General features: G+C 40.0%; 3 protein-coding genes across 3 annotated transcripts; 1 reads left to right on the top strand and 2 right to left on the bottom strand.

The window, feature by feature from the left end:
- Positions 1-1,323: 1,323 nt before the first annotated feature.
- On the bottom strand, positions 1,324-6,955 carry cnot9 (CCR4-NOT transcription complex subunit 9). Its single transcript, XM_029459446.1, has 8 exons — positions 6,573-6,955; positions 5,728-5,913; positions 5,470-5,585; positions 4,755-4,864; positions 4,536-4,645; positions 3,760-3,858; positions 3,559-3,650; positions 1,324-2,224 (listed from the first exon to the last, which is right to left on the bottom strand). The coding sequence occupies exons 1-8, from the start codon at positions 6,588-6,590 to the stop codon at positions 2,056-2,058; spliced, it is 900 nt and encodes a 299-aa protein (XP_029315306.1). The 5' UTR covers positions 6,591-6,955; the 3' UTR covers positions 1,324-2,055.
- A 62-nt stretch (positions 6,956-7,017) lies between these two features.
- On the top strand, positions 7,018-21,833 carry usp37 (ubiquitin specific peptidase 37). The gene is given in 25 exon segments (XM_029459444.1): positions 7,018-7,190; positions 8,074-8,305; positions 10,158-10,308; positions 12,037-12,128; positions 12,205-12,338; positions 12,649-12,726; positions 12,823-12,911; positions 13,122-13,215; positions 13,510-13,665; positions 13,978-14,109; positions 14,288-14,411; positions 14,842-15,089; positions 15,201-15,318; positions 15,589-15,668; positions 15,837-16,001; positions 16,152-16,205; positions 16,480-16,627; positions 16,713-16,847; positions 16,849-16,933; positions 18,356-18,531; positions 18,869-18,929; positions 19,600-19,715; positions 19,908-19,977; positions 20,391-20,529; positions 20,816-21,833. Coding segments are annotated over 24 exon segments (2,910 nt in total). The 5' UTR covers positions 7,018-7,190; positions 8,074-8,128; the 3' UTR covers positions 20,904-21,833.
- Positions 21,834-22,099: 266 nt separating this feature from the next.
- On the bottom strand, positions 22,100-24,714 carry ybey (ybeY metalloendoribonuclease). The gene is made up of 4 exons (XM_029459447.1): positions 24,474-24,714; positions 23,733-23,864; positions 23,534-23,602; positions 22,100-22,851 (listed from the first exon to the last, which is right to left on the bottom strand). The coding sequence occupies exons 1-4, from the start codon at positions 24,681-24,683 to the stop codon at positions 22,756-22,758; spliced, it is 507 nt and encodes a 168-aa protein (XP_029315307.1). The 5' UTR covers positions 24,684-24,714; the 3' UTR covers positions 22,100-22,755.
- Between the last annotated feature and the right edge of the window lie 88 nt (positions 24,715-24,802).

The following is a 24,802-nucleotide window of genomic DNA, read 5'->3' as shown; positions in this document are numbered from 1 at the left end:
TCTCTGGTCGACAACTGCTTAGATGGCATTTTTATTCGTGTTCACTTTAACTTATATTTCTTCACTATCCGACATGCATGTGAAAATGCATTGATTATAGTTTTAACCAGTTTTAACATGCAAACATATCATGGGTGAATATTAGTGGGGCTGAAGTGGGTGTCTGAATCACAAATGGCAACATACAAATGGAAAACCTTTTTTCCAAGCCTATAATGACTTTAACCAATGTAGCTCTTTCTTTGTGAAGCCTAAACGGACAAAAACACATAACGCATACTTAGGAGCATCTCTCATGTGGATTGGATTTGCTCGCAAATGGAAGGCTTGAGGTGTTTCCGCAATGGATGCTGTCCGTCTCAGTCGTTGTGAGGATAATGGAACCTATGGGGGCCACAATCTGGTAATGTACTGGCGAAAGGAAATGAAGGTTCATTAGTGTAGTCTGTAAGGCTGTTAGTGAGCACTCAGTGAGCACAGGTGAGCCACTCTCCCATCTGACTGACAGGGAATAAACCAGACTTCAAAAAACTTTGACTGCAATATCCCCCGATTAAAAAGATCCTTTACAAAGCATCACTAGTGTCAATGGCAACTCTTCAAAACACTGCTCATCTGCAGTGCTGCAGAAGCCGAGAGGCAAGTGACAATAGTTATTCCGGTTATCCATTTTCTAAGTCTGAGCTAAAACATATACTCTCCTGCGTTTAATATGTTTATTTTGCAAGGATAATCTAAGTTCTTTCATTTGTGTTTTTAAATCGGTCAGAAAGTTGGGAAAAGGTTTTGCCAGGTGATTGTTTTTAAACAGGATCATTTCTATAAATTACTTTTTTTCATTTGGGCAGTAGAATATTTATTTGGTGGGATCGTATAAGTATTTGATGTTGTGATACTTATTTGGGGCTGAGGTGCACCACTACCTCGCGTTCTAATGGGACTACAAGCATTCATGATTTAATGAATTTAGTTTTTTGGACTAGGTTTGTCTTCAGCTGCCTCTCAGGGATTCCGTAGATACACGTGTTGAAGACCTAAATATAGTTGAAATGATTGATTTCTTAATTGACAGTTTCTCCAGTGACTGAAAGCCATTCTCAACATTAGAAAATAATTAACATCTTAAAATAGGTGGAAAACTGTTTATTTAAGAAATATCTTGAACAAGACCAGCTTCAAGTAATTGTATGTATTATTGGGCCACCATACACAAAGCCCTTAAACACAAAACTATACAGAAATACATCCGGTTTCACTAAACTGCTGCTTATACTGTAATATCAGTCCACAGAAGCTTAGCAAAAAGAGAGACGACCAGTCATATAGAAGATTAAAAAGTCTTATTGGAAACGCAAGAAGCAAAAGAAATAACAGTTCCTACTTTGAAGTGGAATGTTACAGAAAGTTACAGTGCTAACCGGGAAAAGACAAGAGCTGACCGATATTTTGGAAGAGCTGATATAAACAACTGATACTGGCTTATCGTGGATAGATCAGTATTGATATGCTGACAAACACCCAGATAGATATTGCAATGTGGGTAACTGCAGCAATAAATGTTTTACAGGCTGCAGTTTAATGTACATATGGCACATGACTTATTTCAAATGTAATTCATTTGTCTGTTACAAATAGTTATTTATGTTCAGTGTAGGTTAATGTTCAAAAAATAATGTTCTTGTTCTGTAAAACATCTTAATCACACATTTTTTTTCATTTTGCCAAAAACATTTACGTCAGAAACAAGAAGACAGCCAATATATCATTATTGGATTTAAGTTACTCTCAAATATCAGTTATCCGTATCGGTTTTGAAAATCTACGATCAGTCTGGATCTTTAAAAAAAAACTGGTTTTCAGTTTTGAAGTCGTGACCTTGTGTGAAGTGACATACTGGCAGAAAAAACTGGTGTAAATTATCTATCCAAAAGCAAATCTTCTATCATGTCCTTCCCTTTGCAGACAGTCTTAGCGCCACATTTGGCAAAATACAAAATCGAGACAGTGATGAGAGAGTCCGTCTGCGTCAGCTGTAAACACACACTTAGTTCCTCATCACTGCGGAGCCAGTGGGATGCCTCTGGCGTCGGTGACTTGGCCCTCCTGCAGGTTCTTCACCAACTGTGCCAGCCAGCGCTTTGTGGTGGTGTCGTCTTTCAACACCTGGGCAAAGGTGCTGTCTTTCAGCTGGTCTGGCAGACACTGGCGCAGGGCTTCTCTGGCTCTGAGGAAGGAATACCATATGTCACTAACTGATGTACTTTTCTGTCAACAACAGAGACAGCTTCTCCCGTTGGTGGCAGCAGGAGGTCTTTCTTCTCTTCCTACAGTATAGCAGGTTTACATACACATATGTAAAACAACCCATGCAGAGGAGAAGTTATTCCTGAGATAACTATTATTAATAGGAGGTTCTCCTGCTTATTATCAAAGACCAATCTATATTTCAAGTATAACATCTCTTCTGCAATATGCTTTCCTGATATGCATTATTGATATTACTTAAAAAGGGATTCTAGCTATATTGGTCAGTTTGACATCCAAATACAAATCAAACTGGTCATTATATACCTTTAAACTAACTTCAACTTGATGCCGACTCCAATAGGTAACGTTCGTATCCAGCCTCTGCTTTTGTGGGGAGCTTTTCTCTCCTTCCTCATCTGAATATTGATTGAGACGTTTATCTCAATGTTTCCCAACTTGTAAAAACATGGCAATGCTCTGATTATCTAAAAGCGAATGTGTGATGCGATTGGTCAGTCAATTAATAGGCAGGTTTCCATACAAATGTGCACATTTTTAAAGAATACGCAAATTAATTCTCTTTTCCATCCACTAGCGTTGTGCGGTTATTAGGAGTTGGTTCATCGAGATAAGCAGTAGGTGGTAGCAATTCTCCAGTCGGAAAACTATTAGACAATTGCAAAAGAAAAGGGCGCAACATGGTGACGTAATTAAAAGAGCGCCAGTTGAACTTAGACAGTGATAAAACAACGTAGAAAACTGGATTTGCATTTGTTTCATGTATTAATGTGAGGAAGATTACATCAGAACTACATGACGGTCCAAACGATCTTCTCCCTCATTAAATGTGGCCTCTGCTGTACGATATAGGGTCATCGCTTTACTCAAATAAATAATAATGACAATAGCCCATCACAAGTTACCAGAGTTCAAAGCAATGTTTTAAAATTGCTTTCAAGCAACCAAAAAGATCTGTACTATAATGATTTAAAAAGGAGAGAATAAGCTAATCTTAGCATCTGTAAGGCTGTAACCACTAAATATTTAGAAATTGATTGTCATAATAGCAGAAGTATTAATTTTCTGATCATTACCTAATAAACAATTAAGAGTGCCAACATTACGCTCTGACCACAGGCCGACTGACAATCGCCACACTGTACTGGTGTAATGGCTCCTCCTAGTGGCTGATGATCAAAACCTTCAGTCCTATTCTCTACCCTGTCTCCAGAGTCACGAGGGACTGGAACCTGTCTTACAACAGGGGACCACACACACAGTATACTGTATATCTGTACAACACTGCCCTACCGGAGATTGTCTGAGAGGCGAAGGTAGCAGCGAACAACGTGCTTCAGCAGGCGAGCTGACGGTTCTTTAGAAAGCTGGAGCACCATTTTGCCCTGCAAAGAAAAACATGAAAACAATGTTGATGCCAAGCGTCACACTGTGCAGAGAGAGACTCGGAAGGTAATTCAATCAAATCAAGGAGGTTTCTCAAGGAACACTTACAAGGATCATGGCCACATGGGAGAAACGTTCATACGTCTGACATATGTAGGCCAGCCCTGTGTCATCCAACAGGATCTTCTGCAGTATGAAAGTAGCAACCTGCCAAACAAAATTAAGTGAAGAATGGTGAGATGTTAGCCAACATTACAAACCCATTAGGCACAGAAACAGTTGATGAATATAAGATTTCTTGTTAGGGCGGTCCTCCACTAAAGGAACTCCTAGACTAACACTCATACCATTTTGTCCACTAATTGATTTAATCAACAGATTAAATTCTCCCCTAGAATCAAGCAAAAGTACCACTTCAAATCTTGCGTTTACCAGATATGTGCTTATTTTTGCTGATATCCAATATTTTCCAACTCATTTTGGCTAATTGCTGATGACGATCCTGATATACGCACATATTTTTCTTCCGCCTAATTGTAAAGAACATCAGGTCTTGTCGTGTAATTTATATTATTATGTCTACTCTAAATTAGTACATACGTTTAACAGACTGTTGCTTAAACTCAATAATACATCAACTGATTTCATTCATTCAAAAAGGGGAGGCCATTATGTGGCTATACAATCCTTAAACTAAAAATAGGCTCAATCTGTACTTCACTTTTCTATTAGCTATAAACAACCGTGTCACAGCCAGGTGACACTGTCGTTAGATTTGGTCTTTGAGATTTGATAGTTAAAACGGTGTAGCTGAAGGAGAAAATGTTGTGTTTTATTATGTCAGTTAGAGGTCTGTATGAAAAGCAGCTGGAACAGTTAAATACCGTCTTGGAGAGCTCACTCCCTGATTCCATGATGCGGAGACACAGCGGGATGATTTCAGTGGTGAGGAGGAAGTTAATCACTTCTTGTTCATCTGTTTTGACCAAGGCACCTGTAGAAGACACAGAACGGCAGCTTGATGAGAATGATAAAGACACAGTTTTGTAGAAAACAATCATCAATCAAGAAATAAAAAACAGCTGAGCAAGAGTAAAGTTTACCTATGACTCCGAGGCTGGTAAGTCGCAGGTACTCAAACGGACGTGTTTTGCTCACAGTGTGCAGAAAAGGGTAAAGGAAAAGAGGGATGTGAGCGGCAAGAAAAGCTGACCTAGAAGGAACACGGAAGTAAAAGGATTTTAATCAATGTGAGCAGACTTACACAGTAAATATCATACAAAAGCTACAAACTCTAAAAACCAGAGTTGGCGTTTGTAGAACCAGTGGAAAGATTAACAAAGACTGTTTTGATGAGGTTTTTTTTCTGTCGAGTTTAAATAAAGTGTGTTTTACGATGATCAGCGAGCTAAACTTACAGTTGTTTGACTAGAGTCTGGTGGCTTTAAGTATATTTTGTTTAGTAAGTTCATAAATTATAATAATTGTCCAAATCCCTGTTGATATTTTTCATTATATATTAACTTTAACACGCTTCACATAGCCTGACGCCGGAAAAGGAAGGAACATTTGCGTTCCCACCCAGGTGCATCTTCACATCACTGTCAAATAAGAGCTGGAGCCAAAAAATACCATGACTACTGCAGAGTCATTTGTCCTGGGGATTAATGCCGACTGTAACCTTTCCCACTGAAGACCGTGGGAAAAGGGCTATAGTTGAAGCTTCTGAAAGACAGCCCGTCATCACCAGCATTAAGAGAAACAAATCAGTTTTTTAAAAAACACTGCAATTTTTTTATTTAATGAGCTCCCCATTACCGTGTCTCCGGGTGTGAGGCAACACACTGCAGAAGTGCCAGGGCATTGCAGACTCTGTTAGACTGGTGAGCTGTAAGCGTAGGTGGGTTTATAGATGGATAGATGTTCACTATTTCCTAATGAAGAGAAGGAAACAAGATGAGGAAAGAAAAATCAGTTCAACTTATCATCAAGGCTGCAGCAGAATTAATGAACATACACGTACAGTGACCAAAGAGATTACATGAGCTACAGATCGGGAAGGGACATGGGTCATACCTGCAACAGGGCAGCAATAGTGCCACAGGAGTGCCAGAGCATTGGTGCCAGGTCTGGCACAGACTCGCGTTTCTTGCTGAGCTCCAGCAAGGCATTTTCTCTGGTCTCTGGACTGGACAACTCATTGATCCATTGGTAGATCTTCTCCCGGTCTACCTGGGCCAGGGCTGTGACGTTAGTTACAGCCTGTAAAAAGGAAAGGGTAATAGTCAACAAATGCATCTATCATCGCCATCCAATACACCCTTGGATACGTACTGTTTATCAATGTGATGCTATGAGAAAATACACTGCAACATACATAAGTCATGTATGTTATAACTAGACACAGCCACAATATGGCATCACATTACAGAAAATAAGGTATTCAAAAACATGTCTGATTGTGTGTTGAATTGGCAGTTTTACTGAAATATCACTAATTATTATTATTATTCATACACCTAGTTATGTCAGACAATTATTTATTTATTTTACTTAGTCAGAGGCCCAATAATTGCAAACTGTGCAGCCAAACATAGTTCAAAGCCACAAACGAGCTCTTGGAGAGATCCCTAAGTTTCAAAAATATACCAATTATGTCAGGCTATGTCATCTAGAGTATTTCCATTTGATGAAACTGTGTAACGTTAACCATGAAAACATGAGTATTGGGATTAACGTAAATATTTCACTCAGTGTAAACAACATAACGTTTCAAATAAGAGTTGGAACGAAATATATATGTATAATAGCGCCAAAAATGTATACGATGGTTTTAACAAGAGCCAAACAAACAAAAAAGGGGGAATGTGTGTTTAGCAGGTTGATAATAGAGTAACGTTACACTGATATTAGATACTCACAGCTCCCGTCGCCAGCATTCTTTGAAGCTCTTTGTGGTCCCAAAGTGTTGTTAAAACTATTGTTGCAGCTGAAGTGTGGTGTAGTGGTAAACTAATGTGGCTCCAATGAAACAAACTTGACGAAACGAACACACAGTACGGGCAGCTAGCCCAAGCTAGCTGCTAGCGTCAATGTCTTGACAAATGGAACCCAGTAGTTACGCGCGAACATCGACGTTACAAGCAACGTAACTTCATTGCGATACAAGGATAACAAAACGTTAATATGTTTCATTTATCGGTATCGATAACAGCCTCGAGAGCTAAAAATTGAACGCTACTGATCAGATAACATAATCCAGTGGCGAGTTTTTGATAGCAATGGAGGCAACCTTAATACATATAATTAAGATATCGCGAGAGGACGATCAGACGCACTCTCGGTTATCATTTCCGTTGTAAATTTTCCCATTCCCGCCATCATCGCGCAGTGTTGAGAGGCGTCGTGTGCGGATCCACTGTCAACAACATACGTACTGGGGAGCAGGTGAATGCCGGCAAAACAAACTTTCTGCTCTCGGAGGACCGACAACGATAGTGTGATATTAAAGTTTCAAGAGGAGCACATATCATCGACAGGTAAATAACTGCGACGATTTAATCAAATGGTGACACTGTTTTCATCACCAAATTATAATCAGTCAAATTAGCCAGTTAGCTAGTTCCCGCTAGCCTGCTAGCCTACTTGCTAATGTCGGCCTCCCCCATCCATTCAGCGTCTGTAGATGAGGGACGACATCTACATCCCAGACATTCGTCTTGGCTGTAGCGTCACTCTAGCTGCTTCTTGTAACTTTGTAGGTTTAGCTCATTTTTGTGACTGTTCGTCTTGTCAGAATAACGTTAACCTAGCAAGAATTAATGAGCGCTGGTCGCAGTGTGCCGTGCATCTTCGCTTTGCTGCCGCGGTACAGATTGGCCATTTGGCTAGTTTGAAGGCTAATACTTAACAGGCTACATTTACTCTTATTAGAACCGCCAGCTAGCTAACATAAGTGGGATGAGTATCCCCACTTTGTGAGACATTCACCTCTGTCTGCCAAATATTTGCTGTGAGTGTATAGTCTGTTTTTAAAGTGAACCGTTTAGCTGTTGTGCTAACGTTATGTTGCTTGTGGTTTACTTGGAGTTTGTTGTGACTTTCAACAAGCGCTCAGTGGTAAAAGGTTGACCATAGCGGGCTAGCTTAATTGCATTATTAATAGGTTTTTAGCCGAGTTACGCAAATTAGTTTTTTTGTGATTTTAATAAGATATGCAATGTTAGTGCTTATGATTTCTTCTGAATTGGTATGGTTTGTCATTGAGCTCTTGCGCTTGTCATCTCCCTAGCGCAATAACGGTAATTGGTGGCGCTTATGGTTAAAGTATGACATTTCACTCAACTAGACATATGTGATGGGTTACAAATGACACAATGTGGTTGTATTAACACATCTGATTTTATTCCCTCTTGGTTTTAGGATTTGTTTGGTCGCAAGTCCAAGCCTCCAAAGTGCACCAACTGGATAGTAAGCCATGTCGACCATAGTGCCCAAACTCTCCACCGGTGGCGCTAGTGTTAAGATCCGTTTAACCAGCATTGACCTGGGCACCACCAGATGGAAAGAGGGAACTTTTGAGATTCTAGAAAAGGACAACAAAGTCAACCTCTGTCTAAGATTTAACTGTGGCGGAGCTTCCAAAACTTTCCAGGTATTGTTCAGACTTTGTTGTTTGCACTTGTCATTACTGAATAAATACAAAAGGCTAAAACATTGCTTTGGATTCCGAAGCAGTACCCTTTTTACATTTTCATTGTAATATTTTGAGATCCACCACCAAAATGTTTTTATCATCAGAGCAGTCTTTGGTGATTCTCCCTTCATCATCTACACATCAAAATCCTCAGAGGAAAGCAGGTGGTATGGTAGCTGTAGGCTCGGCAGTAGGAATCAATGAGCTCGTACTACAAGCAATAAGATATCACCTTATTCTCTGCTTGTCCCTTAACTCTGTCCCTAACTAATAATTGCACAGCAGTGGTGGAATAGTCTGTTCTTGGTGTGGTGGTCTACCTCTCTATCTTTCCATGTTTGTATGTTACGCTCTGCAGAGCTGCTTGTTGGGCCAAACTCCGCCGAAGAGCGTTAACTTTATCCAAACGCACTCGTCCTTTCAGCTCGTGCAGTGCGGCATGTTTCGTGCAGTAATGACGCTCGAGATTATTTTTCATCACCGCAAGTACGTCCGCACAAACTAGATACACTGTCCTTTTACTTCCACATAGATGCATAGAAATAATCGTTCGTCCATTTCTCCTGGAAAGTGCGACATTCCGCATCCAGCTTTCTCTGTTTTACACTCGCCATGCTGCGTTCGCTGATGTCAATGACCGTCTCGTTTAAAATTAAAAAGTTTGTTGACATGACGTGACCACGTGATGACACGTTCCGCTCGTGTTGTGTTCAAGGACCGTGGCCAGGAAAAATAGTCAGTCGCCCGTTTAAAATATTGCCGTCTACTTTATTTTGTTAGTGGATTTTCTTTGCGTGCGTTTTACGAATTACCTCGAGGGCCGGATCAAATGGTCTCGCAGGCCGTGTAAGGCCCGGAGGTCGGAGGTTCCCCACCCGTGGTCTAGAGTCATGACAGTCATGTTAAATAAGTTATGAATTTTACAAAAAGTGAAAAAGAAACTGAATGAAGGACTGAAATGTTGTAATTAAAGTCAGCAAAAACATGTAGGATCTTTAATTTTTTGCTGTATTGACAGCCATGAAGGAGTGCTTAATGAACAACTGAGTAAAAACAGAGGGCCACACACTGAACGTAGTAGGTAACTATCAAAATCCTGTGAGAGACCTTGCATGTGGTTGTACCAAAACAATAGATATTTCAAAAATGTTGTCTGGCTAATTTATGCTGCAATTAGCACAGGAAAGCCAAAGCAATGGTAAAAAACTAAAACCCTACAGGTTAGCACCCTAACACTAGCAACACATATTTGCTAAAGCTCTTGGTTTGTCCAAAAATATAAGCCTCTGGATTGTGCTAAGCAAATGGGGGGGACACTGGAGAAGTAGCTTCTGCTGCTGCAGCAGGAGTGGTTTGACACACTTCTATGGGCATTCTGACAACCGCCACCCTCTGCAAGGGGCGAGCTCTAAACTTTTTAAAGCCACATTTTAGGTCTGTAGAATGATGTGACGGAAGTGCATGATTTTAAAAAGGAAAAACAATATGGGTTTTTTTTGTGGATTAGTGGTCTAGGGCTCATAACATTTACTGTGATGAGCTGTTTTTAAGTCTGGACCAGACTGAGTTAATCAAGGATCCATTTCATATTTTCAAAGTCAGAAATGGCTTGGAGGAAAAATAGTTAAATATAAATAAGTAGAACATTGACAAAATAATAAGTGTATAAATAAAATCCAAGTAAATTAATTTCAGCACAACAGTAATAGGCTACTAAATTATGCAGTTGTAATTATTTATGGGGGGGAAAAACAAAATAAATCTAGCTACAATCAATTAATGATATCTTGTATTGTGTTCTTGCCCTCAGCTGAACCAGAACTTGAAGAACGTTACCCAGAATTTGAACCGAATCATGCTGACTTTGAAGGACAACAGTGTCATCGTCCTGGACAAGATTCCCCAGACTTTGGTTCAGAAGACTAAAGAATATCTGGATAAGCTGAAACTGGCAAAGACGGGTAATTACACCACTGCTCATTTTAAGAACTTGCAAAACGTTGATGGTTCACAGCACGACAGAAACAAGGATCCAGCGGATCTTTAGAATGTCTTAAATTTAGTTTTTGATATTTATGGTCTTAAAATGTCTGGAATTGTAAAAGGGCGGACATTAAGTCTGGGTCTGCGGGGTCTGTAGAGAGAGGCGGCCTCTGGCTGCCTGGACCTCGGCCTTGCTTCCCCCTGTCACTCAGTTGATGCTCCAAACACGGTTTCCCAGGCAGCCATTGTTGCTGGTGCCCCTCGTCGCCTGTCCAAACAGGTCGACTGCTGCGGGCGCCACGTTTCAACCATCAACCTCTGTATCGGCCAATATTCGCCTGGTTTACTTCTCTCGGTCTATCTGCAAACTGGATGACATTCGACGATAGAAAATGTTGGCTGTAGGGCAGTATTGCATTGTCTCAGAAAAAAAATCAGGTACATGCAGTTTGTAAGCCATGCAAGAGATGTCACCACATTTGGATGTTGGAGAAATGATCACTTCCGTTTTCCATCACTATGTGCTCTATGCCCCAGCACGGACAGTGAGCGGCTGTTCAGCTCTGCGTCTCACGTCTCTGATAAGAGGAGAAACGGACTGAACTGCAACATGGCAGATATGCTCACAATAGCTTTATCGGTAAAGGTAGTTATATAGAAGATAAAAAGGCTTTTAAAGCAGTTACTTATTGTGTAGCGAAGGGGTTTAATGACTTCGATACACTTCAGTTATGTTTTTATAATGAAGAGGTCTTTTGTTTCCCTGGCACAGAAGGGGATCAATAACCAAAAACAAATAACAAAAAATATGGGTACTGGCACAAAATTTCACAATCGGTGCATCCCTACTCAATATCGTTGTATACTGTGGTCTAGTTTGATTAATATTTTTGCAGTAATGGTATTGTTTTTTCCTTTTAGAGGTATTAAGTAAAGTCTTAAAAGTCTTTAATTTGGCTTTAATTGTTTTTATCAAGGTAATTAATGTTGAATTGGTACTGCAAGGAAAATGAGCATTTCTGATATTTCAATTATTAGAATGCAATATTTGGCTAAAAAAGAGATTACTAAATGTTTTTTCAGTTGGACTTTACCTCAGAGAAAGACTGGCCAGATTAGATGACACATGAAAAATGTTTGTCTTGCGATTCATTCTCATTAATTTCTACACTGTGTTTTCTGATGCCAGCTTGTCCTGTTCCTTCCACTGCTGATACTGTGTAGTCTGCTTACATTTTGATACATAGTTTGTTCTTAAAGAACATGGTTTGAACTAAAGTGCAACAGTGCATTGAATCTCTTTATGCTGATCTGGCACCAATTTACAGGCTTTTAAGATTCTAAGTTTAAATTAAGCGAAGAATCATGCGGACATGGCTACAGCCTATAAATTGACTTTGATCACGATTACCTTGACCTGTCAGGCTGGGTTTTCCCCATTTCAATTGTGACAGTATTATTTAATAATACTCTCATCCCGCATGGTGTTAAAGAATATTAAAGTAATAGCAGTTCAAAGTGTTTATAGTTCTCAATTCACAAATGCAATAAACAACCTTCCTTCACTGGTTACACCTGGCTACAGGTTGTTCCAGCTTAAAACAAAATATCATTGTGGTGTTTTGTTCACATCCCCAGACTGAATTGTTCAAAAAACAATTTAATTCACATGCTTTGTCCTGTTCTCTTATTCTTTCTTAATTTAGCAGTTTTAAAATCGTCCCATGGAAGTGCAAACTTCAGTGTGCTCGGGAACCGCTCTTTGAAAAATGAGCGCAATCCGTCGGGGGAGAGACAGGTGAGCCAGAACACACAACCACATTTTAACTTTAAATTTAGACAATTGTGCCCTTACATTTGACTTAAATATCCAGATTCCTAACATCTTCCAGACAACACCGAGGCGGCAGAGTGCAGAAGGCAGAGAGGACACGACGCCACGAAAGCCTCTGGGCAGCCCGAGTAGAGCTGCCTCCACTCCCACACGCACTGGACTCTCTGAGAACAGGTGTGATTGAAATTCATGTTGCTATGCAAATTGTGTTGTGTGAACACTTTGATAACTTTTAAACATAACTTGAGGTGTTTGATGCTGGGCAGTATAACAATAGAGCTCAGCAAATTAGAAAATTGCTATCGTCAGTATTTTCTGGTTATTCTTTGTAAAAGTAAGAAGAGACTGTTTGTGTTCTTTGTACTGACAACAACACTCTTGGCCTGTATTCCTTGTGACAATCTTTCTTTATGAGACTGTTGTCCTAAAAGAGAACTTTGACACTTTGTTAGTTCAGGCTTGTAACTGTGTTGCTCTTTTTCAGGAGTGAGAAAAGAAAGAGACTCCACACCTCTGAAAGTGACCTGACTGAGGACTACCCCAAAGAAAATGACTCATCAAGGTAAAAGCAATACATACCAATATGTTTTATTTTCATTAGTTCCTCCATAGTCTGGTCAGGTAATAACCAAGAATCTGTTTATATACATTTTCTTAGCAACAACAAGGCCACTTCCGATCCATCCAGGAAGTTTCTACTGAGCTGCAAAGATAAGCTGAAGCAGGCAGAGGAGAACAGGAGCTCAGGTAAACTTCTACATCTATATATCGCTGCTTATGTCTTTAATTACTTGGTCAAATTAATCTTTCATATTAATTGTTCTTATTTACCATCATAACGTCTGGAGATTTTGTAATAGATTGAGAAAATAAATGGGATTATATAAAACATAAACTTGTATATTCAGAGCAAAAATGACCTTTTATGTTTCACCACACTTTTTTCCTTACCCTCAGCTCCACTAGGTTCAACCCCCCTTCAGCCAACGTCATTCTACGGCAGCCGATCTGTGACGAAAGACTACAGCCAGAGCCACTCTTTCCTGGACAGGTGAGTTTCTGTAGTAGTCAATTAAAATCCACAAGCGAGCAATGTTAAATGCACACATCAACTTCTCCATACAAAGATACTAGCGTAATGCTATTGGGGGGGAAATGGTGTCACATTATTGCACTTTATTTTCCAGATATACAATTTTGGCTAATGATGGCTAAAGCAATTTGTGGTTTTCAAAATATAATTGAGAAATGTTTACTGCTCTTAAATCTAATTGTCAAGTTGAAGAATCAAGTCAGTGAGGCCAGTGACTCACATCTGTATAACGTTTACTATAAATCCTCCCAGGCCATCCAGTACAGCACAGACTCCTTCAGCCAAGAGAAGCCTCATTCTGCCCAATCACTCCACTCCCTTCAAGAAGGTGCGGCCCACTCTGGACTACGGTGGTTGGAACAAGCAGAGGCCTTCCACTCTGGCTCAGCCTCAGCCCCCCCTGCAAGGGTAAGGATACGCCAGATGTGCTGCACTAAGACTGAAGAGAGACTGGGTTATATTTATTTAGGCTATTGTGACTCCGAATGACACGCATGGAAAACTTGAGCTGTTTATGCTCCTCTGCTTAGCTGTTGCTTTTGCTTTTCTGATTTAAAAGATAAACATTTGTAACATCACGTAAAACATATCTCTGCAAAACCTAGAAAAGGTAGCGTCGGACATTCTGCTATCCAAACCAAATTGAAGCCCTTGAATAGTTTTTTTTTTTTTTTTTTTGGTCATCCATTGTTTTTAAATGTTTTCATTCGTATATCACAGATTCTCCAACCTGGGCAACACTTGCTACATGAACGCCATCCTGCAGTCACTCTTCAGCCTCCCCTCCTTCTCCAATGACATGCTGAGGCAGAGCATCCCATGGAAGAAGGTGCCCATCAATGCATTGCTCAGGTACTATGTTTGGCTCTGTAAACACATTGAAGGGAGACAGTGTGATTTCTGAAGGAATTTTAAGAACATCAGTGTAGAAGATGATTTGTTCATGTGCTTTGATAGATGACCCCTTTTTTTTATTGTTTTAACCTGCCTGAAAGTACTTAATTCTGTGTGAACTCTTCACTGCCTGCAGACGTTTTGCTCACCTTATGGCCAAGAAGGACGTGGGCTGTCCAGAAACAAAAAAGGACCTCTTGAGGAAAGTGAAGAGTGCCATCTCCTCCACAGCTGAGCGTTTCTCTGGAAACATGCAGAATGTAAGATCTCCCTCCAGAATGAGTTCGGAGCAGTTGTGGTCTAATGGTACTTGAGAAAGTGCCTTAATACACAAAATGTTGTGTGGTTGTTGCACATGGATGTCATGCCACACACTTTATCAGAAACATTTATTTGTTTGTGAAGCTCTTGCCTGCTTTGGAGCAAGCATGTCAAAAAGAAAATAAAGTATGTACAAATAAAAAAACAAAATAATGAACTGCATGCGTTTCCACCCCCTACATTGATTTGAAGGAGGTGGAAATGTATGAAGTCTGTTATTTAGTTCTGTACAGCCTGTAGTCTCTATCTAGGTCTGTCTCTTAGTGTACTAAGAGACTTAATTAGTTTTTCCTTTTGTCACCTATCTACATAACCCACCTCTTGTATTTATTCGTTGTGCTTAATTAAGCGTGTCACATTGTTTACTAGGATGCTCATGAGTTCCTGAGCCAGTGTTTGGACCAGTTAAAGGACGATGTTGAGAAAATGAACAAGAGCTGGACAAACGAAGCTGCAGAGTCCTCGTCGTCCTCTGTAGTGTGTGAGAATAGCCATGAGGCAACGTCATCGGCAACCAAGGCAGAGCCTGGCGAAGAGGCGGACACCTCCCGCATCTACACCTGCCCTGTGGCGGTCAACATGGAATTTGAGGTGCAGCACACCATCACCTGCAAAGGGTGAGTTCCTGTCTCCTTGATCATCTGAATTTCTCCTCACAAGTGTGTCTTTTGTAAAGTGAAAATGTGACTGGAGAAAAGATTATTTTATACCTTCATGTTCTTTTGTAGCTGTGGCGAGGTAGTGACCAAGCGGGAGCAGTTCAATGACTTGTCCATTGACCTACCGCGGCGAAAGAAATCCCTCCCACTTCGCTCTATCCAGGATTCACTGGATCTCTTTTTTAGGGTGAGGCTTTCTCATAAACAGGTTATAGTTCAAATTAATTTCTATGAATGCTTCATCTTTTCCCACTTTCCAAGCTTGTTATATTGCCTTTGCAAGTATCATGCCTCAACTATATATATATATATATATATATATATATATATATATATATATATATATATATATATATATATATATATATATATATATATTATTTATTTATTAATATATTTTTTTTAGATATTTATTTATGTATATATATTATATTATACTTACTTTTTACTTTTGCAGATGGAGGAAATTGAGTACTCATGTGAAAAGTGCAATGGGAAATCAGCGACTGTTACACATAAATTCAGCAAACTGCCCAGGTATCTACACACAGACTCTTGAGAATAAAATTCACATGCAGGATGAGAGGTTGTCACTGCATTTCAAACATAAGACGAGAATCATAACTGGTACTTCTTGTAAGCATCTGTTGATAAACACAGAAGCCAATTAGTTTCTGATTTGTGATGGATTTCTTCTCTCCACAGAGTGCTCATCTTACACCTGAAACGGTACAGCTTTAACGCTCAGCTGTCTCTGAACAGCAAGCTGGGCCAGCAGGTGGTGATTCCCCGATACCTGACCCTGCTGTCCCACTGCACTGAATTCACACGCGCCCCTATTAATCTCGGCTGGAGTTCACAAGCCTCCATGTAAGACATCTATTGAGTCGTTTGAGTGATCCAGTAGGGTATTATGTAAAAGCTTTGCAATTGGCTTGGCTACATTAAATTTGGTTCCTTTGGCTGAGAGATGAGGGCAAATATTTAGGTTTCTAAGCATTTTGTTTGTTGTTCTCAAAGGTCCAGAACACTCAAAACGTCACAGCTGGTCAACTCGTCCACAGCACCTCTCCGGTAAGTACTGAAAGAGAAAGGAGACATTTACACTGGCCACAACTTTAAGTGAAGCTCTCAACTCCCAGCAGCAGCAACATGTGCTGTACTCGGCCTCCTTGATAAAATGTGTGTGTAGCAGCACCTTGGTCGTAATAATGCCAAAGGAAAACAATCCTAAACTTATTTAGTCTTTCACAAATTGCATGAGTAGGAAAATAAGTTGGTGTGCCCAGACTTGGGTTTTCTACTTTTTGCTTGTAAATTCAATGACTGAGTTTATGACTGTGTGTAGAAGGATTGGAGGGAAAGCGGCCAACTCTAGCTGCACATCGATCCTCTTGGACTCTGATAGTGAAGAAGAGCCTAACAGAAAGGTGTTTGCGAGCCGCAAGCGACGCCTCAGCAGCTGTCTGCCTGATGATGATGACCGACCAGAAGAGGTAAGCATTTGCTGAAATAAATGACAATTATGATTGAGCCTCCTTTCGTCTGCTGCTGTTTTGACACGGTTTTATGTTTCTTCAGCGAGGAGCATCAATAGATTCTGCAGACTTCAGTGGCATTAATGATGAGGAAATGCTGGCAGCTGTGCTGGAGATGAGTCGCCAAGAGGCCGGGCTCTCAGCTCCACCCCCCCTGGAGGATGAGCCAACCAGCAGTCCCCGACACAGGCTTTGGGGACACAGATGCCCATGACCTGGCCTATCATACAGATTTGCTGGAAACCGAGAGTAAACAGCCTGCAGGTAATCTTTTGTTTTTAAATGAATGCAGTATAATCGAGGGATGATTGTAGTATAGTAAAATGTATTGCATGACTTGTTTTAAAATCAATGTGGCTTTCTGCCTTTATACAACAACTGGATTGGCCGAAATTAATGTCCTAAGCATAGTAAAATTGTCATTATTAAACTCACGCATATGGATGTTTAAAGTTGAGGTAACTCCACAAGTATTTAAGGAATACTGAACCCGTAATGATCATTTGTATGTCAATTACTCACCCTGTGTTACCTTGATTTCTTCATGCCTCACGGTCAACAAAGAATCCAAAAATGGAGAAAAGTCTTGTTGAGCACATAGGGGCCATGTTTAACAACAGCACTGTATCAAAAGATGAGTTTACAGTATAGCACAAGTCTCATGTTTCGTCGTATGCGCACTACTTCACAAACGTTTTTCACTAAAACCTTCCTATTTAATACACTTGTAGCACGCCTGTGCAAGCGTGAGAAAATGATATTAAATAGTAATGTGAGATTCCTTTAACCTCTTACCATGTGGACAACCAGGAGTTTAATTTTGCCATGTGTTGTGTACAGTCCACCATGCTGGATGTGGTACCCGTGCCAAATCTTATTAGAAAGCTTAGAATCTCATCTATTCAGATTTTGAGATCACAATCACAACAGAAGGTACAATCAGCGCCTCAAAATAGCAATTAAACTCAAAAATCAAAATCATAACTTTGAGCATATGAAGCCTCATAATAATCCTGTAATCAGGAATAATCCAAAAAAAACACTCCTGTGTCATTGTAAAGGTCCAAACAATCGTTTCTAGTAAAAAGATATTGATCACCAACATCGTCACGTCCTATAAAAGCCCATGAACAGCTGTTGCAATCTTTGAAATCAGCTGATCGATGTGTCGGATATTTAGTTTATATTCTGTAAAAACGTTACTCCCGCTGCCTGCAGCGCCGAGCACCTGCTTCCCACATGTAGAGCGGACTCTAAGCGTTCGATTGACGCCTCATTTGAGGGGCCAAAAGCAACAGAGGCGTAAAAACCGGACTAATATGTTCTGGTGTTGTGGTTTTGTTCTGAAATTTGAAGCTGAACTTGGTAACACTTGATGCTGTGTTGCTATTGTGTTTTCCAGCTCTTACCTACCAGCTATACACATCTTCAGGCATCTTTTTCAACAAAGAAAATTCAGACAGAGTTTATTTTCTTAAACTCAGTATATTCAGACCACTATTACTCAGTACCAGAAGCACTTGGATTAATTCTGTTTTGAAGAACAATAAGAGAGTTATCTTTTGAATGAGACCAAAACCATGCAAATGCTTTTAATTTACTTTGGGTGTCGTTTGTATGTATATTCGGGTAAATTCCCCCACCCTGTAAGAGGTTAAGTTAACTAACTGTGTTGATGTGGTGTAGATGTGCTGGATTCCCTGGACTTGACTATGGACGAGAACAAGGAGAACCAGACTCCAGAGGGTGTGCAGCAGCAGCAGCAGCAGGGGGAACTGGACTGGGTCCAGCAGTACAGTCTGGATCAGGAGAGGGAAGAACAGGAGCTACAACAGGCTCTGGCCCAGAGCCTCCAGGAGCATGTAAGATCTGCAGGGCTTTTCTTTAACACTGGAACAATAGTGCTGCATCTGAATCCTGTTGTAGCTCCATGATTCCATGAAATATGCAAACCAGTAGAACATAGTAGTTGTGGTCAAATAAAGAAAACCCTTTACTGAGTTAAAGTTGACTCTCCAGGCTGAGCTAGTGTTACATTACAGTAGTCTGTGTCAAATATCATTGATCTCACTGAAGCGTGTACGTGATGAGCACGCAGTCATTAAACACCCAGCAGACATGTTCTGAGTGAAAATGCAATGTTGAAATGTCTTCCACTAGTCGTATTGTAAAACCTTGTCTCCACCTCACCCCATATAGGAGGCCCAAGAGTTGAGAGAGGATGACGATCTGAAGAGGGCCACTGAGCTCAGTCTGCAAGGTATCATTTGATTAAATGTTGAGTAGCTGGCTGTGGAAACTCATGAACCCTGATGATCACTAAAATTGATTTAGAATTGATTTGCCTCCATGCCGGCGACAGCCATGGCCAGAGGTGTCATGTTTTTGGGTTGTCCGTCCTGTTTTCATGTATGTGATATCTCAGCACATTTCTTCCAATGTGGCTCAAATGCCCACTTGCACTCGGGAATTAAATGATTAGAATTTGGTGGTAAAAGTCCCTGTAACGGCACATAACTCATTTTTGGCCATAAACGATTAATCCGAATGCTAATTATGACAATTTCAATGATGATGAAGTGATGACATTTTGGACAGACATGCAACTTGACTGGTTGGTGGAGGCACACAACCTTTTAAATTGTGCTGGGCCCTGTTGGCAGCAGTAGTATCTGGTGGATGTTTGAGTGTTTAATTGGGGGTGGAGGCAGTGAGGCTCCCACATTGAGTGCAGTTTCTTCTCATTTTTCACTTTGTCCTTTCCTTTTTACACAAGCAAAAGACCCCAGGCTGACAACAGGGAGTGCAAAGCAAAAGTACAAAGTGCCTGTTTCAGCATATGTTTTCAATGAAGTGCTCAGAGCAGCGAATGACATGTTTAATCAGACTCTGTGCCTGACGAGTATCAACATCTCCTTCTCACCCAACAGAGTTTAACAACTCTCTGCCGGAGCTGCTGTGCTCAGATGATGATTCTGGCAACGAGGACGTGCTGGACATGGAGTACACTGAAGCAGAGACTGAGAACCTGAAGAGGAACGCTGAGGTACTTAACAAGTTGAACTTTCAAGATCATAAGTTAAATATTATATTATTATGTTTTTTTACTTAAAACTGAAAAGCTACTATCGTGTACAACAAAAATAAAGTAACAATCCTCCCTGCATAAAAGAAGTAAAAGTATACACTGAACCACTTTGAATCAAAGTAACGTGCTTCTAAATGTTGTACTCCACAGAGCGGAGACTTGGCCAACTCTTTTCGACTCATCAGTGTCGTCAGTCACATTGGGAGCAGCTCCTCTTCTGGTGAGCACTTCTGTGCATGTGTGCCTGAGCAGCCAGTTTGAAGTGCTTGTGTGTTAAGAAGACACTCTTAAGTCTATCGAGAAGATTTGTAAACATCTTGATGCAAATGATTGATTTGATCTTAATGTTGGGTCTCAATGATGGCTGCATATAGTGTAATAGAGTGACTTCACATGTTGCTTGAGCAGATATTTACACTTTGATACAACTTATCCTCAATAAGAAGCATTACTACAGTTTGTTGAGCTGTTAGATTCACGTCCATACCTGCTGCCTACATTCTATTTAAGCTTCTGCACATTTAGCAAGTGAAATCATCTGGAATAGTTTTGGGTTGGAATGAGATCCTGTCGACCTCAGACACTCCTTTTTTTGCACGCATAATAAAAAACGTTATTTATTTTTCACCCTAGGCCATTACATCAGTGACGTGTACGACATGAAGAAGCAGTCATGGCTGACCTTCAATGACCTGGACGTGTCGCGCACACAGGAAGCAGCTGTCCAGCGAGACCGTGACCGCAGTGGATACATCTTCTTCTACATGCACAAGTGAGTCTGCAGAATAACCACACGGGTGTGTTGAAACAACTAATGTCTGATCAGTGTAAAATGTGTGCCCGTGATGAAAATGCTCCATCCTGACCAGCTTTTGATCTGCTCTGTTTTTAGTTTTATTTGTTATGTAGCGCCCCTCCAAGACAATGGTAGGGGAAACACTGCACTAGCAACCAGCATACTGGACTAAGTTCTGTAGTAGTAATATGTTTGTATGTGTGTTCATGTTGGAGGGCGTTACACGATGCTCTGACACACGGTCTTAATCTTGTGTCTTCAGGGACATGTTTGAGCAGCTGTCTGAAATGGAGCGATCTGGAGCCAGCAACACTTCAGAGGCAGGAAGGAACGTCCTGCAGCCCCTCTGAGCACTATATCTTTATACACACGCACACAGCTGGACCCTAATAGCTGGACTCCTCTGAACAACCTGGAATACTACTGATTGCTGTCCTTTTTTGGTCGTCTTCAGGCACTTCTTTTCCTCAGCAAATCACTAAATGCCCTGCTACATTAGCACCTGTAAATGCCAACACGGGTGCTAAACTGTCAAGACTCTTAAGATACTAGAAATGCAGTTACAAATGTTCAGTGGATCAAAATTTGCCCCCATGTTTTTGGGGCTGAAGTCTTTCTTTGCTATGATTTTTAACAAACAACTGTTTTGTAAAGGTTTTTTTTCTTTGTTCCTTGATACACTTCTTTAAACACTTCTTTAAACCTTAACGCCGTTCATTCAGACTTTCACTTAAAGCAGCTAGCAAACATCAGATGCTACTGGTGCTTCTTGGATTGTATGTTTTGCGGACCCTTTATTTCCCATATAAACTAAATAAAGATATATTCTATGTTGGAGTATAAGCTATTATAGAGTTAGAGGGGTGTTGTATTTAGTGGGTATATTGGTGCAATATTTATGTTCTGGCAAAAACTAGCCAATTCAAATCCACTTTCTGTCAGTGTGTGTGTGTGTGTGTGTTTGTGTTTTCACTGTTGCTTTCTGTGCTTGACTTATGAAATAATTTGTGTGTGTGGTTGTCTCCATATTATAGATTTGAAAAACAAATCTAAGTTCAATGATAACTAAGCCTATTTTTACTGAGCTTCTCTCAGTAAAGCCTACTTTATTCTTTTGGGATTTTGACTTTGTGCCTCCCAAGAAAACTTTTCTAAAAATGTAAACGAGCTTTACTTTGAAAGTTGCACAATGTTAATGCTTTTGGATACGTTTGTCAAACCTCAAAGTGTATGTCAGATTTTCTTTTATAAAAAGCCAACCGATTTTCTATTTATTGCAACATATGGTTGATATCTGTTAATTAACCCATGAAGATATGCTATGGCAAATAGTCATAAATACTAGACCACCAGGGACGCTAGCTAGAGCCTCATGTCTTTAGATTCATCATCTTTAAAGGCCAGTATACAGTACTACATCTACATCGCTGCAAACGCTGTCCAACTAGTTCTATCAGGTGTGCTTGCTTATAGAATGGAACAAAATGAAGTATTTTGTTATTCCTGTACTGTTCCAATACTAGACTGTACAACTTTTTCTGTTACCACTGTAAAAATGAAATCACATTTCAGTACACCACGGCTAATGTGCAACTTTGAAGCATGATGTCTGCTGGACATATTCAGACCGTTTCCTCCCCTCAAAACAGAAGAAAATCTATTTAACAGCATTATAAAACATGGGTAATACCCATGTGATATTGATACCCAGCCATATTAGTTGGGTTTTAGGAAGTGTGCATTATTTATTAGCTGATGGTAAAAGTTACTCAGACATTTGTTCTCCCATTTTTTTTAATGTCAGCCTTGGATTTACATTTCTGAATCCTGTCCCAATGGCAGTGTAAAGAGGGCATAATGTATTTGTGAAGTAAAAATGAACATCTTTTTCTACCCTTCATACACAACTGACTCTTCCTAAAGCAGATTTTAATAAAATATTACGGTGAAAGTTCACAGACTTTTTAATTTGATGTTTAAAAACTCTTGTAACAACACTCATTCAGTGTTGGAAAAGGATATCCACAATCAAACCGCTGTATGTACTGCCACGTGATAAGAGTCCTTAAAAACAGCAGCCACAGATTGTGGAGAAGACGGCATGACAGTGAATACAGTCAGAACAGTAGTCCACCATTGTTACAGGAGAGTGAACAACAATATCAAGCACCGTAGTGTAAAGTTAGCAGGCGACAGTCACTGTCACCTGTCCTGACTGCATCTCTTCATCAGTGGCTCCAGATTTCTCCCTGTGAGTCTGTTGTATTCATTTAGAATGTAGTTTTCCCGCTGCAGCATCTGGAAACATTCAAACCTTTTTAAGCATAGTAGCTCAATGGTGCTTTACAAACCATTCACATTTAAATGAGTTTAAAATTCACTTTCAGCCATTTTCTTATGGTATTTACTCTTTGAACACATTGGATTACAGTTTTTTTCCCCCTTAATATAATGAAATATAATAGAATAAAAGTTGTCCCATGTGCCCAAAGACTAAATATAGTATAGGAAACTCACTTTTCAGCCACAGTACAGAATGAAATGTACAATTCCAGTTGAAGGCAACATGGGTTAAACATCACTGTATGTGTTGCAATTTATATGCCTGAGAGATTAAACTTGAGTTCAGAGATAGATAGGGAGAAAAAGCTGAGACAAATTACTTTTTTTTCCTTTCACTCCAGTTTGCACCCTTTTTTCAGTTAAAGGGCCAGTTCACTCAAATTCCAAAGACATCTTTTTCTTAATTACCTCCAGCGATGTCTAGTCACAATTGTTTTGTGTTTGTTTTGCATTCACCTCAATTGTATTGGGGTTGGAGCCAGAAATGTCACAAATACATTTGAACATGAAACAAACTATCCGCATGGCTACATACCATAATTCAGAACTTAAGTGAGAAAATGTTACTTTGTCATTTGGTTTGAGGGGACTCTTTAAACACGTCAACATTCTTTCACCATGTAATCTCCATACAAACCTCAGTCCATTCTTCCTCTGTCTCATGTCTGTAGCCCAACAGGTGACAGATACCATGTGCAGTGACAGCCTGAAACATGAGGCAAAAGAGGAGAAATCTGTTAAGGTCAAAGTTTAGGACCTTAATTACTGTAGGAGATGTGGAATAAAGCAGTTTTATAAAAAAATAAATCATGGTGTACAGTGCTGCAGCTACTCACAGTGAGGGCTCCATGCAGATCTAGGGATCCTTCCTTACACTCCTTCATCACAAACTCGACCCCCAAGAAAATGTCTCCAAGGTTGTGCTCATCCCTATGAAGGGGGAGTGGCATTTTACCAGGCCTCAGGTCCTAAAAACAGGTGAAGGCACCATTTCAATTGGGATTGTTTCAAGAAGTACATAAAATACCTCATAGAGAATCCTAGTGACCCCCCTCCCACCAGATTTGAGTTGGTTTCTAAATCTTATTGAAGGGAACCCATGTAGTCTAGTTAACACTTTATGGGAGCAAGTGGCAGTCAATTTCAATTCAATGCAATACATTTTATTGCCAAGACATTTGCCAAAGCACAAAATGATGATTATGAAGACAATTAATTAAATAAAGTAACAAAAAAAGGAGATACAAACAATATTTGTTAATACAATAAAATAGACAATTAAATTAGTAATTTAAATAAATAATATATAGTTTTGGTACAATTTAAATGTGACAATGCAAGACAAACAATTCAAGTGTTAATCTACTGATAATAACATCACGAGATGTTAGTAGAGATAATACAACAAGACAGCCATTAATTAATAAATAAACATTTAAAAAGGTGGTGGTGGAGTAAGTACAATATGGTGAGTTCAATTACATGTATAAATGTATATCCGTCTATATGAACGAAAGATAGCCTTACATATATTATCTGTTTATATTTTTACTATCATGTGTTGTAGTCATATTTACCTCGTAGAATGGAAATGAGAGTACATCCGTTGGCTCATTCTTCTTTCTGTATATATTGTTGATTTGCTGAATCCTGTGGTTATCCACACAGACGATGCCCAGGTCGAATTTCTGGATGCCCAGTATGTGCCTCAGTGTATCAACATCTTTGCGCAGTCTGGCGCGGCGAAGAGGCACCTGTTTTTGGAGATTGCGCAGTACTATTCCCATTTTAAAAGTCGCCGTAAAAAGATAAAACGGTTATTTAATTTACGAGAAGGGTTGGTCGGCTTTGCGTTAACCGCGACAGATGTTCAGCCATTCCGGGTAGGCAGAATTCAAGGTGACAC

The sequence above is a fragment of the Cottoperca gobio genome, chromosome 21 (genome assembly GCF_900634415.1).
Source record: "Cottoperca gobio chromosome 21, fCotGob3.1, whole genome shotgun sequence".
Classification (NCBI taxonomy): Eukaryota; Metazoa; Chordata; class Actinopteri; order Perciformes; family Bovichtidae; genus Cottoperca; species Cottoperca gobio.
Note: the sequence above shows the minus strand (reverse complement) of the source record. Positions and strands in the feature narration are given on the sequence as shown.

What these genes read in the sequence shown, in the direction of transcription:
- cnot9 (XM_029459446.1), bottom strand. An exon ending in CTATTGCTGCCCTGTTGCAG is followed by an intron (nt 5,586 to 5,727) that starts GTATGACCCATG and finishes TCTCTTCATTAG; the next exon opens with GAAATAGTGAACATCTATCC. An exon ending in CGCCTCTCAGACAATCTCCG is followed by an intron (nt 2,225 to 3,558) that starts GTAGGGCAGTGT and finishes TTCCTTCCTCAG; the next exon opens with AGCCAGAGAAGCCCTGCGCC.
- ybey (XM_029459447.1), bottom strand. Translation starts at nt 24,683, where the DNA reads ATGGGAATAGTACTGCGCAATCTCCAAAAACAGGTGCCTCTTCGCCGC. An exon ending in ATCTGCATGGAGCCCTCACT is followed by an intron (nt 23,603 to 23,732) that starts GTGAGTAGCTGC and finishes CTCATGTTTCAG; the next exon opens with GCTGTCACTGCACATGGTAT. An exon ending in CAGAGGAAGAATGGACTGAG is followed by an intron (nt 22,852 to 23,533) that starts GTTTGTATGGAG and finishes GAATGTTTCCAG; the next exon opens with ATGCTGCAGCGGGAAAACTA.